We start from the raw sequence: 19,461 nt of genomic DNA on the forward strand, positions 1-19,461 counted from the left end.
ATGCAAATATATATATGTGTGTGTGATATGTGTGTGAAAACTTAGAGTATTAAATCTCTAAATGAAGCAGCATACATTGCATTATATATATTAAAGAGAGAGGGGGAACGAGAGAGAGAATTAGATATGGGTTTTCTAAGTAAATATATTTAAGGTTTGTACGTATGAATATATGTATTTATTTATATATATATGTTTATACTGATTTGTTTTCATAGAAATATAAAAAGAAAATTTACCATAACCCGAATACCCCCCTCCAGCTTTACTTGCAAGTTATTTGACCAACAAGCAAAAAAAGTAAAACTCCATTTTTTTTTATCCAGCAGAGATGAATAAGGAACGTCTTTAACACATACAAAAAAAAATAAAATACAAAGTCTCGATCCAAACGTCAATGCAAGGCTTTCCATATATACACACATCTGACTCATCTTGTATAATAATAATACAAGACCCAGCATTTAATAACCCATTTTGTTTTAACGTTTTTTATTTTATAAATCCTATTATTTTTACATTCCCCTCCTGAGAAAAGAAAAAAAAAAGATGAGAAAACATTTGAGGAAGAAGAAGAAGAAAGAAAGAAAGAAAGAACATTGTTACTAAAATGATCCCCATGATTGGATTCTTACAGTAGAAGAAACGGAAATGATTTTTTTTTGTTTTTAATTTTTCTTTCCTTGTTTCAATCCATTTTGAGGTTGACATAAATGTAACGGACAAATTTTAATGATGCAAAGAACGAGACCGTGCCCAGCATGAGGAAGAACACGTAACAGGAAAGAGTAGTGTAGCCAAAAAATTCCAGGGTTTGAAGAAGACCGGACATGTTGGAGCGTTTAAAATAGTAAAATAGAGCATAAAGGAAAACAAAACATCCAGTTGAGCTGAAAAACAAAAACAAAAAGAATGAATAAATCACAGCAGACTATTAATGAAAAAAAAAAAAAGAAAAAATAAAGAAATAAAACATGGAAGACTATTAATAAAAAAGTAATTTGAATGGACAGATTTTTCAAAATTAAGTTGAAAAAAATCAGATGCAGTAGTTCATACAGTATGATTGATGAGGATGATATTTTAGGATCACCTGACCTCAAAAGAAAAGCAGAAAGCTGGTTGGTTGGCTTGATCATGTGACATAGAAAAGATTTGAAGTTGGATTTTATTTATTTATTTTATTTTTACAAAGGGGCACTACATATCAAGGCCCAGAGGCCACTTAAGGATAAGGATTAATGTGTGTATTGTACTCATTGGGACAGTTGCATAATAATTGTTTGTAGAAGGAATTTGGTATAATTAGATGATTTATGAGGATGGCTGGACGAGAACCTGTTTACATTGGATTTAAAGATAATATTGTAGTCAGCTGGAAAACAGATTCAGCAAAACAGAGTTCCACCGGCAGGCAGTTCTAGGGAAAAAGCATTGTTCATGGAATCCATGTTTAGGTTTAGGCAATCATAGAGAGTGGAGGAATTTTTTGATAGTGATTTTGGCTAGACAAGTGTTTTTTATAAAGGATTGGTGAGCAGGGGGATCATAGATTGGAACTCAGTCAAACACTTATCATGAAAATAGCAATAGAGCAGGGACAGGCTCACAACTTTTGTGGAAAAGGCTACAGAGAAAAGGGCATTACTCACTAGATTACAAAGTCTGTTTTGAACTCTATCAAGGCAGAATAGAGTGTTTTGAGCAGCTCCTGCTCAGATGTGGCAACAGTACTCAATCCTAGGACGTACTTGGTTCTTATATGGGTAGAGAATTGCTTCAGCAGTAAGATACCTACTGGAGAGGTAGAATGTTGCAACAATGTTTTCAGTGATCTTGACTATGGATTTGATGTATGTGCTTCATTTCAGATCAGGAATGATGGTCACACCAAGAAGTTTGTCTAAATATAGTGTCCTCAAGGTAAGAGCCATTGATTTCAATAAGAGCCAGATGTGGGTCAGAGCGTTAATGATAGAAAGATAGAAGTTTGGTTTTGATGCATTAAAATTAAAAAGCCACCTTTTTCCCCATTGTACTACGTACTCAAGATCAGAGGAGAGAGAATCAGAGAGGCTATGTTGAAAGTGATGCAATAGGCTTGACAGAACTTGAACCCTGTATGTCAAGTCTACATACTGCACTACTGTCACTATGATTACTACTTCCTATGCCATTATTAAAAAATAATATCATTTCTAGAAGTATAAATATGCAAGTGTTAGGAGAGAAAAGAAAACAAAAAAAAAGAGTATAAAAAGTGTAAGCTTACCCAGCACTGAATATAGACCTCCACCACCATCTGTAATCTTCGGCTGATAACTGGAAGTAGGTCAGGGCTACGGAAATGCAGGCTGTGACACTGAGGAGTATGCCATAGACTATGAACAAGATCCCGTACAGGGTATATTGCTCACGGCCCCACAAAGTGGCAAAGATGTAATACAGCTCAACTGAGATGGCACTGAAAAAGGCAACAATATTCAGTCATCAACAAAACCACAACAATCAAATCTATCTATCTATAAGAGTGAAAGTGTCTGTCTGTCTGTCTGTGTGCATACATTTCCCTACAAAATAACTCTCAATTTTTAGTCTACAGACTCGAAATTTGATATACAGGATACTGAGATTTGGGAAAATCGATGTGATTGGTTTTTGGACAGAAATTTGGCGATTAAGGGGTCAAAGTTCAATGATCTGACCTTTGAAAACTCTACCAAACTCCTCCGACAATTTTGGGTCAAACACTTGAAATTTTAGATATAGGTTTCTTGGAAATGGATCTAACTTAATAACTTGATTTGAGCCCAAAACAATAAATTTTAAGGGGTCATAATAGGGGTCAAAGTTAAAAAAAATTGACTGCTTTTTTTTTTTTGCTCAGCATACACCCCAAAAACCCGGGCAACGCCGGGCACCCATATTAGTATATCTATAAAAGTGAATGTGTCTATCTGTCTGTCTGTCTGTGTACATTTCCTTACGCAATAACTCCATCAATTTTTAGTCTACAGACTCGAAATTTGATATACAGGGTACTGAGATTTGGGAAAATCGATGTGATCGGATTTCGGCCAGAAATTTCGCTGTTAAGGGGTCAAAGTTCAACGATTTGACCTTTGAAAACTCTACGAAACTCCTCTGACAATTTTGGGTCTACACACTTGATATCTTAGATATTGGTTCCTAGGACATGGATCTAACTTAATAACTTGATTTGAGCCCAAAACAATAAATGTTAAGGGGTCATAATAGGGGTCAAAGTTAAAACAAATTAACGTTTTTTTTTGTTTGTTTTTTTTGCTCAGCATACACCTCCAAACACCCGGGCAACGCCGGGCTGAAATGCTAGTAGATCTATAAAAGTGAACGTGTCTTTGTGTTTGTGTATCTGTCTGTCTGTGTACATTTCCCTATGCAATAACTCTCTCAATTTTCATTCTACAGACTCGAAATTTGATATACAGGGTACTGAGATTTGGGAAAATCTTTGTAATCCATTTTTGGCCAGAAATTTGGCTGTTAAGGAGTCAAAGTTCAACGATTTGTCCTTTGAGAACTCTACCAAACTCCTCCGACAATTTGGGGTCTAAATTTGGGGTTGAAATTTTAAATATAGGTTCCTTGGACATGGATCTAACTTAATAACTTGATTTGATCCCAAAGCCATAGATGTTAAGGGGTCATAATAGGGGTCAAAGTTTAAAAAATTGACCGTTTTTTGTTTTTTTTTGCTCAACATACATCTCCTCACATCCAGGCAATGCTGAGCTGAAATGCTAGTCTATATGATTTTCAAAATATTGATAATTTTTTAAGAAATATTTACAAATTAACTTAATCTATATTTGTAAAGTTGGGACATATACTCAGTCATATCAATGCAATCAATATCCATTGGTCACCTAATTTGCATATTGCTTGGCAAAACAAACTCTTATTAATTCACTATTCATTTTTTCCTGTTTTATTCAATGATTATTTCCATCTTACTATTACTGACAGTTCTATTTATGTCTATTATACTGTCTCTGGGATGGACGTATTTTGTGGATAGTTAGTATAAATTCTTATCAACAATCAACACTCTGAGACAAGGTATATTCTCCATGCAGGTTTAACTAAAAGGAATAAGAAGACATTGCTTCAGAAACATGTAAATGCAAAATGAAGATGAGAAATTTACTAAGACCTTAAAGAGAATCATAGACTTGATAAGCTTACAGAATAGAAAGCATTTGGGCATAAAAATACTCATAGAAAGGAGAAAATACAAATTATGCTGAGTAACAGCCAAATTACGAGAGATTAGATGGGGAGGGGATGGTTTCACAAATGGCAAGAAGGTAAATAAAGTTTATTTTGATAAAAAAAATAATAATAAATAATAATGCTTACATTATTCAATTCTATTATTAGAAAGAACAAAGATAATAATTCCTATCGATGCCCAAAGAATGTAGAGATATTTAAAGGGATAGAAAACTATGTCAGAAGGCAATGTGGGAGGCAGTTAAAAATAGATTGAGGATGAACACCAGAAACTTCAACCGGTGAATAGGACTGAAGAAAATCCATTAAAAAAAAAAAATGGCTCGGCAAAGGGAAATAAATGCTAGGCAATCTATTTAACGCTAGACAAAACATCTATATTGTAGATCAATGCTTAGCATTCTGGGTGCAAAGAGTGTTTTCAGTTCTTTCCAGTCAATTTACTACGGAAGGTTGCAATTTTTAGTTTCCTGAATATTTCTGGGCATTGCCGAGACACGTTCCTGTTAATCAAATAAGAAAGGGATAATCAAACAATTAAAAAAAACTGTATTGTTTTGGATGGCTAAGTAAAAAAAATGATGAATATATTTTTGAATAAATAAAAAAAAATCACTCCCTTTAAATAATTAATATAAGTTATTGTACTATTTAGCTTTGACCATCAGATGTAAAAACCATTAAGAAAAGAAAACTATTATTAGCTGAAAACATATAACTTCGAAAGCAGTAAAATAAAGTAGTGAGGATTGCCTTACCTGAATGGCAAGAATCCACCAACCAAACAATGGGCCAAAGCTGATCGATACCAAGGGGCAGATGGGATTTCACGAGCAATATTTTTGGTGCGACATGGAGCATCGAATCCATTTGCCCAATTCTTCCCAAAAATGCCGCCAACAACTGTCAGTGGGTAACCAACTGAAATGAGAAAAGGAAAAGAAATATTCATCCTTTGGCTTTCGGATTTATGAGTAAAAACAAAAGGGAACAAGAAAGTAAATAACTTATATTTGCAATTCTGAATTTTTGAGATGAAATGTGAATGTTTATGTATTTTTTTGATTGTTTGGACAATTATTCTCATCTTGGTGGCGGTGGGGGTGTTATTCATATTTGTTAATTTAATCAAACATTTTACTGCCATTAACTTCAGGTAAAATTTTTCTCGAGGAACATAATTTCAAGACCGTCTGGTTTCTTTTAGATTACTCTGCAAATTGAAGGATGTGTATGAACCAGAATAGATGTATGTTGTTCATAATAGTTTCCATACATTTCTGACTTGTTCAATGAAATCTCCATAACATTTTTCATGATAAATCTTTGTTTCATGCCAACATCCATGAACTTTTACTATTCTGACGTACAAATCTTTGACTTTGGTGTATGGAAGTTAACATTTCCTTAAGACATAGTCTCTTGAATCTACTGCCATCACTGCAACGATTTTTTATACTAATAAATCACCATTTATTAAGGCCAAAAGCCACTCAATGATAATTTATGAAATTGCCACTTCAATGATGAACAATATTATGAGAGGATTTAAATACGTTGAATGGAATGGAAAAGATTTGATTACTTAAAAGGATGTTCAACAAGTATTTATTAACATTGAATTTGAATATGAGCATGTTGTAGTCTACAGGAAAGCAATCCCATGGCAATGTGTTCTAATGATGAGGGGTTCTTGATAAGAAAGTTTGTTCATAAAAATTCTGTTTGATTTTAGATAAAGAAAGAAAGGAAAGTTCTTTGCAATGGTGGTTGAGGACGAGTTCTTGCTATGAATGTTTTACGGGGAGGAACCACATGTTGAAGCTCAGTCGAACACTTTCTATTGAGATAACGATAGAGTAAAGAGAAACTAGCAACATCTCTTCTTTGAAAAAGAGGGCTGTATTGAAAAACAAGATCATCCCACACTGGGTTGCAAAATCACTTATGTATTCTTTTGAGGTAAGAAAGTGTGCTCTAAGTGGTACCTTCCCAGAAGTGGATGCAGTACTCCATTTTAGGATCTATTTGACTCTTACAAACAGAGGATTGCATCAGAAATCGGGCATTTTCTGAAGCAGTAAAATAATCCACCTATACGGATTTAAACCAATTAAGGGGAAATAACTCTTCATCGACAGCAGATTCTGATATCCTGTCAATATTTTGTCTTTGTTAGATAAAAGAAAAGTCTAAAATGAATTAAAAAAATGATTGTTTTTTGTTGTTCATTATATATATATATATATATATATATATATATATATATATATGTGGCGGAACCTCATACATAAAAATCGACGGGAGAATCCATTTATATATATATATATATATATATATATATATATATATATCACTGCATCAACTCTCTCTCGAATTTACTATAGCACTAATAATTTATATTTTAAGGGATTTTATATATATATATATATATATATATATATATATAAAATCCCTTAAAATATAAATTATTAGTGCTATAGTAAATTCGAGAGAGAGTTGATGCAGTGATTGCAGGTGATTAAATGACTTACTGACTGGATGGATTTCTAACGAATGATAACAATTTTTATTTTTGTATAGTTTTAAAGGTTAAAAACTTCAAAGACTTCATATATATATATAGGTGTTCATTATATATATATATATATATATATATATATATGAACACCTTTTGTTCTCAATTTAGCAATCCTTGAAATGAAATACTGTTCATTACAAAATCAGCCATCTTTCTGAAATTTTTCTGGTCGCCTCCAAACTTTAGCTACAATGGTATTTGTTTGAGACATGTTTAATTCCTGAGAGCAGCGTGGAATTAGCAAAGCCACAGCAGGCATTTAACAGTAATGAAGTCCTCATAACATGAGAAGATCCAATTTTACATCTGATGTACATGTTGATATTGAGTTTATTGTACCTGTATGACTTGTTCTGTGAAGTTCAATCCATGGCAGAAGTTAGACAGGCTGGGATTTAGATTTTGCTGCTTCCATTCTATCGAGAGGATAGGGATTTCCATTATTATTTGTGTGTGTGTGTGTGTGTGTGTGTGTGTGTGTGTGTGTGTTTGTTTTCAAGCACAATTTCTTACCTAAGTTGCCTAGAAACAAACTGCTGCAAAGAGATCATATAGCTCTCTGCAACTGATCCTTATGATAGAATTTCTTAGAAATGTGGAGTGCAATCTACCATGCCAATTACTTGAACAGGGGGTCATCAGTGTGAATGATTGCCCCTCAATCAATACATTAATAACCCCGCACCAAAAAAAAAAAAAAAAAACGATGATGATGATGCCTGTCTGACGTTTTGTGTTCCAGTTGACCCTTCTTCTGACATGCCTATTCATTCATTTTCGACTTTAATCCAAAGTATACTAAGATCTAGGTTTTAGTATATTATGAGATACAGGGTGAAGATCTGTCTAGACTACAAGATCAAACAAGACAACTTTTTGAATTTGTTGAGATCCTTCTAATGGAGATGGCTGTACTTTGAAAATTGACCTTGGTAGGAAAAATGAGCTTACACAAATTCTCCAATAATTCAGGCTGCCTGTCTTCAAGGATTCTGTTTTTTATTTATTTATTTATTTAGTTTCATATTTTATTTTGGTTTGCAGTTTCTGAGTGGTTCATGTGTTTATGCATCATTTCATTTTTGTAGCCTCTTGAATTTTGTAGCCTGCATTAGCGAGCTAGTGTCACTCACCCTAGACAAGTTGAACCAGCCTCTTCCCAAGGAGGAAGTATCATGAAAATACCAAATTCACAAGCATTCCCCAGTCGCATGTATATCTCAATCAAGGGAAATGATGACTTTAGTTTTTGCAGTCACAATTTGAAACTTTGTTTCATTTTATCAAATGATAGTTTCCAAAAGCTATTTTGCATGTATAAGCATGTTACCAGTCGTGTTATTGTACTTGATTCTGCACTTTATGCATCTTCTTAGTGTCAGATATTGTTCAGCTGTAGAATTTGCTACTATTTCATACCTTTTTGATCAGACGAATTCTTCCAGTACACACACTTAGAACATGTTAATGGTAATTTTTCCCTCTCTAGACATAATGAAATAGTAATTACTCAGAAGGGGGAACAACTCGTAAAATATCTTTCATACTCGTTTACCTCCCTTTGGCTAAAATATTTTCGTTTCTTAAACCATAGTTTTTGAATGTCTAATGTAACGCTATCAAACAGATATATATTCACTCATTTTACACTTTGTGAAAAAGAAAGTAACAAAAAAAAAAAAAAAAAAAAAAATGCTTTGTCTTTCTTACCGAATATCCAAAGACATATTAACATGACAACAGTCGTCCAGGGAAGAGCTTGGGTTGTTCCATAGGCCCAGGCAACTGAATTTATAATTGCCCACACCATGAAAAAAGGTACTGAAAATAAAGAAAATTACACTTATTTTAGTTAATTTTATTTTCGGTATCAGTTAGGTTTTTAAGGATCTACAAAAACAAAGAAAAAAAATTATATTTATTAAAAATTATAATAATTTAAATATAAATCGAATAATCGTAGTGAATGAACTCAATTTAAAATGAAAATTTAAACTAATAAAGACACAATCTCTGCGTTTGTTTAATAAGGTTTGCATAAAAAAACGCCATACATAAAAAAAATAAATACTCAATATACCTCTCTTTTTCTTAAAATAAAACATTCTCTATATTAAAAATCGACTCCTTGATGAAAAACAAAACAACTGTTTACTTATATGTAGGTTTACAGGCGTGATGAGTATAGAAAGTCAATTGGTGTTGCCTCAAAGTCATCCATTTTGTTTTGCTTAGTTTGTGGGGTTTTTAACCCCCAATTTATCCTTTTCTTTTCAGTTTATCTGTTTTAGTTGTATTATTTTATTAGCAGATGTACCCGATGTTGCCCTGTAGTAAACGTAATGTTAAATTCCTTAAAAAAAAAAATGGTAAGAAACTGAGACATGTGCATGCGAGCATTATGTTTTTTCTAAACACTCACAAGTCAAAAGTAAAAACAAAAAAAAAAATACTCAAGCTGAGATCGAAACCAGTGAGTCAAGTTGATAACCATTAGGCCAGCTTGATACGATATTTAAAAAGTGTTTTCAAACCTACTTCTTCTTAACATAATGTGAATGATTCAAGCATGTGAAACAGTTGACAAACAAATAAAATCCGATGACTTCCCAAGTACAAATTTTTCAATTTAGACACCTTAGCAGCCCCTTTTTTCCGGATGAAAACCGATTAAAAAATTTTCTACATGTATGAATACACTATATACCAAATTTCGAGTCTGTAAATAAGAAATTTGTTGAGTATATAGGTTGAGAAGTGTCCTCTTGCACACACACATTCTCACTCTTATAGATATATAGATTTTATTTTTTAATAATCTTAATATTTAAAAATTAGATTTAGTTTTATAAAAATTGGTGCATCAAATGTAATAACATATCTGAATATGTGCATACAATTTGGATGGGATTGACTCAAGAGTTTTTAAAAACATATTTTCTTTGGTCTGTCAGGCTTAGATTTTGAAAAAGCATTTCAATGGCCTGTCATGCTCAAGTTTAAAATAACATTCTTTTGGTCTGTCAACCTTAAATTATAAATAGTATTTCTTTCCCCACAAAACTCACTGATTGAATGGCACTATTTTAAAAATGGATCTTTTTTTATCTGTATTAACATTTAAAATATCTCATGAATTTTTTTATTGATAGCAAAATAAGTTTCTAATGATTTTATTTTACTGTTGAAATGTTTGGTCGTATTGGTCCCTCGATTTATCGGAGAGGGATCTATGTTTTCAGTGGCGTCTGTGCTACCGTGCGTCTGTTAGTCCGGACTATTGCCAGATAACCGTCAATTAGTTTTTCCTGAAATTTCGCCACAAATTGTATTTCATTAAATAGACATGCACAGTGAAAAAAGTTTTTTTGTCTGCTAGATGCATGTCTTAATGAAGACTGAGGGTGCATTGTTCCCAGTAGTTTTTAATATGCCTCCAGATACTAACCTGGAAATTTCTGTCCTAGTGCAATATACAAATCAGCTTATACTCCTAAATGATCACTGAACTAATATTGACCAGGCTCATTGTTGCTTAACTTCAGTGATCTAACAAAAATTGGCATGCCAACATCATTATACCATGCATACACACACATACATTAATAAATTGAAATCTGATCAGTCATCATATCTATTACTAATGGAGATTTGGTATCTGTTTGTCTGAAGCCGAATCTGTACTATTACTTTTATCACTTGTATTTCTATTACTGATGGAGATTTGGTATACGTCTCTCTGAAGTAAAAACGATACATTTATTATTTGTACTATAGTACATTCTTTCAATGCTCAATTCAGTAGAGGGTAGTTTAGTACCTGTTCTTTTGTTTGTCATGATACCATTCTATCTGGCATTACCTCCTCCTTTGAAAAGAGGGTTAGTGTACTATATGTTTGTCATAATATTATCCTCCCAGGCTAGTAAAACTATGCAATTGAAAAGAGCATATGTTTGCTAGTTAAATTGATTGTTCATCTCCACACCTAACTCGCTAAGAATAATAAATAGCAGACTTACATGCAAATAGAGCAGAGGTGAGATTAATATTCCACACCCAATTGTCGCCACCCATCTTTCGATAATAATTAGCAGCAATATAACCAGACACACCTGCAAGATGGAAGAACATAAACATAGTTAAATAAATATGAAAACAGAATTTGCATTTTGAAGAAGTTGAAGATGAAAATGTTGCATCTGTAAAAGCTCAGCAAAACTGAAAATTTTCTATTTATTTAAATCTTCACTCGTTCAAACCCAGAAATCTTCACTCGTTCAAAACCACAATCTGCACACGTTTACCTATACTATTCAGATTTAATATTCATATAAACTCATAAAAACTAATCATGCAACACATGTTCTCAACCCTCACTGGCCAGATTTCACTTTCATAGATCACACTGTTTACACATGTTTGACATATTCTTCACTTGATTTAAAGTGGCAATGCTCTGCTGGTTAGTAATAGCAGAAATTCCTTAAATTTTCTCCATCCACCCTATAATTCTTGCCATCACACTAGCACCTGCTCAACCCTGTGCTCTGATGGTGTTACCAAACAAAATTTCTCTACAACTTCAATCGCTTCACATACAAATATACTTTGTCCACATACGAGTTCTCATCAATCTTCATTTTTTTTTTTTTTTATACTTCTTGCATTTAAACTGGTTATCCTCTCAACCTACCAGCAATTCCATTGAAACCAGAAAATTTCTTCTTTAAAATTCTCAGTAAATCCTCATTGATTAAAAAAGATTGGTAATTTTGGAAACTACATACATTCAATCATTTGAGTAATGGAATTAAAACAGTACATTAATAAAACTACTTATAGTTTTATAACAATTTAATTCAATTAATAATTCAAAGAACATAATAATTAAATTTGATTTTCATAATTCTATTTTTAAAAAATAATTTTGTTTAAAAAAAATAATTTAAAAAAAAAATTAAAAGAAGAAATTTTGTTAAAAAAATAATTTTATTAAAAAAATAAATAATTTTGTTAAAATAATTTTGTTAAAAAATATTTTTAAAAAATAATTAAAAAAAGTAATTTTGTTAAAAAAATAATTTAATTAAAAAAATTATTTTGTTAAAGTTAGTTAAAGTTCTCAAGCTGATAGATACATCTAAATTTTAAAATAAATAAATTAAACATGAGCCTCGGCTGAGTTTTTGCAAAATGAAACTCACACAAAATACATGATGAAATAATTTTTTTTCAGATAACATGAGATTTATATATGAATACAAAATGGATGAAATTTTCTTGAATGTTTCAAAACAAACATAATTTTACAAAGATTGGATATAGGATTATCTTTGATATAAGCAGTGATAATTGAACTCTAGACAAAGAGTTTATAGAAACTCAGAAAAAAAAGAAGGCAGCAGTTGGTAGTGGAGGAGGAGGAGGACGGTAACAATTCACCTGAAGTGAGAGCATATAGGACAACGGCAGCCGAATTGATGGAACCATGACGGTGGACATTAAACATGCCGAGAAGAGCCATCAGAAGAATTCCAGTGGCCAAGGCAAGAAACTGGCTTCCAACGCCTGCAATTAAATCAAAATAGAAAAGAGATTTTGTTTTAGTTTCATTCATTATTGTCAGAGAAAAACAAAATACAAGATCCATGTTGTACTAAGCAAATATTATTGATAAGCATATGAGGTGGCACCTGCTACAGATAACACGCACACACGCAGCTAACACACACACACAGCTAATACACACAAATACACATGCACACACACAGATAACATAGACACACATGCAATGGCACTAAACATTGGCTAATACCACACAATATTGTCATGAAAGGTCAAGGAGGATGGAAGATGGAGAGCACCAAACAGATTTCCACTGTAAGGGTGCAAGAGTACTGGAATATTGAGGAAGTTTATTGTCATTCAAATTCCAGAGTAGGCCAATGATCATTGTTAGCAAGAAATCAATGGTAAATGACTGCTGTGATAATGCAAACTAATTTGCAAAAGGTTATAAAAAAAAAATGGCAAATGCTAGAAATTTGGGGAAACTTGTCAGTCGGATTCCAGAGAAACACCACTGATTATTGTCAGTGAGCAACCTCTGATAATGACTTGCGTGAAAACCCCTAGTGAGTAAAATAATAATAAAAAAAATAATATAACCTGCTAGAAATCCCATAAACTGCTCTCTACCAAAAAACACACACACAAACGGTAACAACAATCTCAGCTGACATCATACAAAATCATCATGAAGAGTCAGACAGAATAGAAACTTGAGGGAGAGCACCATCCAGACTTCCACTGGAAAGATGTGGAAAGTACAGAAATCTTGGAAAGGCTTATTGCAACATAAACTCCAGAAGAGATCAGGGTAATTGCCAGCAAGAAATCAATGGCAAACAGCTGTCTAATAACGCAAAGTGATTTACAACAGTTATTGAAAAAAAGATGGAGAGTGCTGCAAATCTGGGAAGACTTGTTGTCAGTCAGATTCCAAGGAAACACCACCTATTCTGACCAGTGAACGATCACTAGTAATGATTCCTATAATAACCCCTAATGAGTAAAATAACATGCTGTTTCCTTAAAATTATTAATTGTTTAAAGTTAAATAACAAAATCAGTAATAGAGTTTTGTCAATTCATCCAAATATCACATTTTTTGTATTTGCATATTAATGTCCAAAAAGTGTTATGTAATTAAATTAAAAAATTGATTAAAAAAAAGAAAATGAACAAATTGAATGTAAATGATAAAGTTAAAAAAAAAAATCTCATTCAATTTTCGAGACTAAAGTCAATTGCTAAAAAAAATTTGAATGAAACTTTAAAAAATTTAATGTTAATTTAAAATATGCAACTAATGTTATTTACTGTTGTGTATTGGTAAATGATTTATATTATGGTGGCTTCAAAGAAATTATTGTACATTTTTTCTTCTTTTCGAGTTATTCTAAAAATGGAATTGAAGAATTTTATTATTTGGTGAGTAATCTTAAAAAACAAAAAATTGAGTGTTTATTTACAAGGTAAACATTTCTGGCTTATAATTAATAATTAACTATCATGTGAAAGGCATACAAAAATATAAATTCAATGAAAATCCACTACATTAACATTTTTTTTGTGCTTCTATAAAATGACATAGGTACCATTTATTTCACTTGAAATTCAATTTTTTTTTAATGGTTAATTATGTATTCAAAATCGAATTAAAAATGTGTTAAAAAAAATGAATGTAAAAATACAATTTTTGGGAGATATTTTTATTGTGATGAGCTTTTATCTTGCTACCATGTTGTTTTTATCTTGCTACACTGTTGTTTACATAATATCTACAGAAGTTAATTTTTTTAGGAATCTTGCACTTTTTACTCATTTCATTTAAAAATTGCTACGAAAGTTATCTCCCTTAGAACTTAGAAACAGAACTCACAACCTACACAAGTTGCAGACTAGTGTATATCACAAGTATCTATTTTTCTTCTTTTTTACCTTTATTTTTAACCGACTCTCAATATATGGTCTTTGCTTTGATAAGAACTTGACAGCATTATACAAGAGTACCTGCATTTGGCAACATTTACATAGAAATAAACAAAAATCTAATGTATATGAAAACCGTGTGAAGGAAAAGATGGTAGGATTCAAAAATGAAAATTACCAAGAATTGCACAGAATAGACTTTTGCAGACGGGGAATCTGAAGACGTCTGTATGAATGATCTTCCAGCCATTTTCATCTTGATCAAGATCATCACTGTCTTCTTCATCAATGTTGTACCGAGCAAAGTCACTTTTTAAGACACGAGTCTGAAAAAAAAAAAAAAAAAGAAGACAAAATATTAACAACAACGAAATTGTACTGAACCAAGTGCAGTATAAAACATTTTTTTGTTTTAAAGTCTAAAAAATGTTGATATACAAAATTTAATTTAAATATTTGTCAATATTTTTATCAGTGACAAAAATTGGCTAATTCTGTGTTCAACAATCCTTTGTTTTGATTGCTAATTTCTTCTACATTCTTCAAAGTGACACCGTTGCCAAATCTGTTCTTGCACTGTAAACCAACATCTTACGATATCGGACGGCCATCGAATCAAACAAGATATGAAATACAAAACCTATACTCAAACTAAAAAGATGCATTTTTTTTTTAATTACTGAAGTTTAACTGAAATTTACAGATTAAACATTAAAACAATATTTCTGAGGATAAGAAAACGTCTGCGTTCGTTAATTATTTTAATATTTGTATATGGCATGATTGCATTTATATACTGGTTCTTGTTAGATTATCAGAGTTAAGCAACATTCAGCTTAGCCAATACCAGATGGGTGACCATCTGGGGAATACCAGGCGCTGTATGTAGAAGGGCGTTGACACTTCTGGCAGTTCCTGCATCCAACCTGACTTTCAGCTGCCTCGATCCTGTTCTGTCGCTGGATCAGGCTGGTTGGGATAAGAGAGTGAGGTTGACTCTACGCAAACCAGCTTCACTTTGAACAAACTCCGAACATGTGTCACCTATCATCCTTAGGATTACCAAATAGTCTCTGCTACTCCAGACAAACACTATTATTTATTATACTTTAATTTTTATTAGATCCCTCTCACTGCATATAGTTTTGCTAATACACCAAACAATATCTTTCAACTTTGATAATAGCTATATTAATTACAGTATGACTATGCATTTAAAGCTGTTGGGCCCATTTCTCTTTAACCTGTTTTTTAAAGTAGGTTTTACCAACTTCACAGTTGGCCAGAAGATGTTTTTCAAAGTCATCCTTTGTGGTTTCGCTTCTGTTTGCCGTGTAAAAATAAAAGGAATAATCATAAAAGGAAATTATGCAAAGACTTGGATGAGCAGATGAATTCACATATGATCAACAGTCTACAAGCTAGGTGCAAATATTAGATGTATAGATATGAAATGTTCGATGGAATGATACCCTAACTAAGCAGATTTTTCTAATAGAGAAGGAAAAGGGTGGATTTATCTTTTCATTTAAGAGATTTACCAAGGAGTATGAACCCGCTCCACTTAACAGAATGTTTACTTTTGCTTTTCGTGTTACATTTCATAAAATTATATTGATTCCCAAAATTGGATAAAATTTTTAACATTTTAAAACGTTTTAATGAGATTGTAACTTCATTTTTTTTTTTTTTATCCTTAAAAGGCTTTAATTAGGTAAACTTACGTTACAGTTTTGTTTTTTATTTATTTATTTATTTATTTTTAAATAAAATGCTCTTGGGAAGAATATGAACATCTACCTATGTAAAATAATGTGTTTAATTATGCGTTCACAACAGGTTTCAGACTTAAAATGAGTTGATATGTCGGACAAACTAAATATTTGTTAATATTACTGGAGTCAGAAAAAAAACGGTTTTATCTTGGAATTATTAGTCATTATTACACACAGTTGTGTCAGATTTTAGAGATGAGTAATTTTTATTTACATCATCATCCTCTGCTTCCAAATATTTATTGACTTATATTTTAACCACTATCTTTTAACCAGTCTTCATATATCTATAAACTTTGCAGATATTATGTTTCTGAATTTTTTAGATGAAATTGATAATTCATATTACTATGATTTGAGTGTTATTTGCACATTTCAGTTGGTGTAACCTCTGACCTTCTTCAGGTATATCATGTTGAATTCGGGAATCTGTACGGAATTTTGAATGGAACTTTATTTGATTCATGGTAGCAACATGCCCTTGCTGTCAACCATAATTGCGTAGAAGTACTAAGTAATTTGTAATTGTATCTTGAGTGTCACCCGCACTAAGGATTGAACCTTCAACCCCCAGAAGAGTGTAACCTACAACTGAATTTTGGAAACTTAAACTGGACATCCCATCTACATAAACAAAATCTGATTTTGTTCTCCGTGTTTATATCAGAAAAACAAAATTAATGAAGATTAAAGTTTAAAAATATGGAAACAACAAAGATTTTTCAACTAGTTCTTCCCATTGAGCCAATGATGCCAAATCTTTCCCAATTTGCAGATTGTTTAAAAAAAAAATTATTTTTTCTAAAATTATAAATCATATTTAAAATTTTGTAAACTTCAATAAATCAAAGTCAAGCATAAAAACAACTTCATATTTACACATTCCATGATTATTAAAAAAGAAAAGTTAACTTACGTTACGTTAAAATATATAATTTCTTTTTTTCTTAAAACTGAATTTATTTCCAAAAATTTTATTTTAAAACATTTCCTTTTTTATGCTTCTGAATTAATTGATAATTCATATTTTTTGGATTAATTGGATTACTGTCCTTATTTTGAGTGTTATTCAAATAACGTTTCAACTGATGTAACCTCCATTCTTCAGATGTATCTTGTCAAATCCAGGAATCTGCATTGGATGAAGTACTTGGTAAAATTCAATAGTAAGTTACACTCTTCTAGAAATTGATGGTTCAATTCTTAGTGCGGGCGACACTCAAAATATGATTGTGCATTACTTAAGACTACTATCCAGTTTTGCCTGACAGAACAAGAACATGCTACCTCCATGTATTAAATAAAGAGTTTCATTTAAAATTCTCTATTAACCAATGTTTGACAAGATACATTTGAAGAAGGTCTAAGGTTACATCGATTGAACCGTTGTGAAAATAACGCTCATGATAAGAACAATAATCCAAATAATCCAAATTTTACATTTATGAATTTTTGAGATGAGGATCGGTTATTCGTATCATTTGGATTCTTCAGACTGCTGTTCTCATCTTGAGTGCCATTTTTGATGTAACCTCCAAACTTCTTCAGGTGTATCACACTCGGGAATCTGCAAAGAATTTTAAACGTAACCTTATATTTATTTAACAGGGGTAACATACTCTTGTTCCATCAGCCATGACTGGGTAGAGATTCTAAGTAATTTGCAATTTATATTATTTAATCGATTGGAATGCTTATTGAGATGAGTATTATTTATTCATTTATTTATTGCGCACTATTATCATCATCTCTTAGTTGTTTTTTCACAACGTTTCGGCCAACTATTTCTCTGGCCTTCATCAGGTGGTTACCGTGATGGGATAGGAACTCCAAATATTCTAACTGCATCCTCAGTAATTACTGCTTTCCATAGTTGTTGTCTCACTACATTTTGGCCAATTACGCCTCTGGCCGGCTTCGGGTAGGATTGAAACCGCTATTTTCAGACAATGCTCACCTGGAACTATAGAGATTCAATGTCTATCCACTGCACTATGGCCCACTCAATGTACATATCCCCCACAAACTTGCTTAGCAACAAAATCTCACCCCTTCACTGTTGAGGTCTCTAAATGCTAGAAAGCTTTCTACTCTAATAGTTTCTTCCCTCGAACAGCTAGACTTTGGAATTCCCTTCCTGCTACCTGCTTCCCTGACTGTACTGATATGCAGAAGTTCAAATGTAATGTAAACGCATTTTGTTACTCTTTCCTTGGCATGGCCCCAAACAGTAGCCCTTATGTCTAAGTGGCGATATGCTCTATTAGGGGTGAACGGGGGTTAAAAAAAAAAAATTATACCTTTTCTAGAGTGAATTTTTTCTAGAGGTTGTAAGTTCAATCCTTGATAAAGGAATCTAAGAAAACATTATCTCATGCTTAATATCTAAAATGACATGGCATATGGAATGAGACCAATCTACCAAAATTAATTAAATAAAGAATTCAATTTAACATTTTAAAATTTCTGGAAGATTACTGATTAAACAAAAGTTACCTGAAGACCAAAGAAACCCAAAGAATACGAGCAAAACGTTGTGAACCTAACAATCACCAAAATTAAGACTACAAATTCAAAACATGTAAATATGACAACATCTGTATTACTGAATGCAAGAAAGATCTTCAAAACAATTTTATGAAAAAAGAAAAAAAAAGAAAATGCAAAAAAAAAATAGTAACATTGTTTTGGATGCGAATGTTCTCACCTTCAAGATTATTATAAAGATAAAAAAAACGTCTATTAAAACTAAATATAAGTACCTCTAAATTTACTGATAAAAATGTACAAAATGTGTAAAGAATAAAATATTCTTTTGGTAGATTTAGTAAAAACATTGAAAGAGAAAATAAAGAAACTTGGCAGCCACTCCTACTTCTCAAAGATTTAAATAATATAAATAATTAAATTCCAAAGATTTATGCTTTGATAGGGATCTAGATATTGAACATCAAAAGATACAAGGCTTCAAGAGACCATATATATGTAAAAATATTTGCACAAATATATACATTTACACACACATTATTTCATCTGTCCAGATAAAATTTTTAAGGTGATATATCTTTATGTATTGATTTTCAGTATTTATTTCAACAATGCTCAATATGCAACTAGAGATGGGTATAAAGTTATATATATATATATATATATATATAGCAATCAAGCTACACAGAATTTTCTGTGTTTAATCTTCCTGGGGACTTGTCAGACTAATGCCCGAAATTGATGATTTATGCATGACCTTGCTGTATGTTTGGGTACCCGTTTCACGAGCACGCTTGCAGTAAGTGGATGCTGCAAAAACAACTATTTGTTAAGGTGTTAACAAAT

At 31.9% G+C, this 19,461-nt stretch overlaps 1 protein-coding gene across 1 annotated transcript in view; it reads right to left on the reverse strand.

Moving 5' to 3' along the window:
- Positions 1-301: 301 nt before the first annotated feature.
- The window catches only part of LOC145279692 (transmembrane 9 superfamily member 1-like), a 918,708-nt gene continuing 899,548 nt past the window's right edge, over positions 302-19,461 (reverse strand). The window contains exons 9-15 of the mRNA XM_080130972.1: positions 14,532-14,679; positions 12,302-12,427; positions 10,879-10,971; positions 8,567-8,677; positions 5,034-5,196; positions 2,273-2,464; positions 302-890 (exon numbers count right to left, since the gene is read on the reverse strand). Coding sequence (XP_079987098.1) covers positions 689-890; positions 2,273-2,464; positions 5,034-5,196; positions 8,567-8,677; positions 10,879-10,971; positions 12,302-12,427; positions 14,532-14,679 — 1,035 coding nt within the window. The 3' untranslated portion in view covers positions 302-688. The remainder of the gene's footprint in view (positions 891-2,272; positions 2,465-5,033; positions 5,197-8,566; positions 8,678-10,878; positions 10,972-12,301; positions 12,428-14,531; positions 14,680-19,461) is intronic.

Source organism: Euprymna scolopes, chromosome 7, assembly GCF_053919585.1.
Source record: "Euprymna scolopes isolate OS-2025 chromosome 7, ASM5391958v1, whole genome shotgun sequence".
Classification (NCBI taxonomy): Eukaryota; Metazoa; Mollusca; class Cephalopoda; order Sepiida; family Sepiolidae; genus Euprymna; species Euprymna scolopes.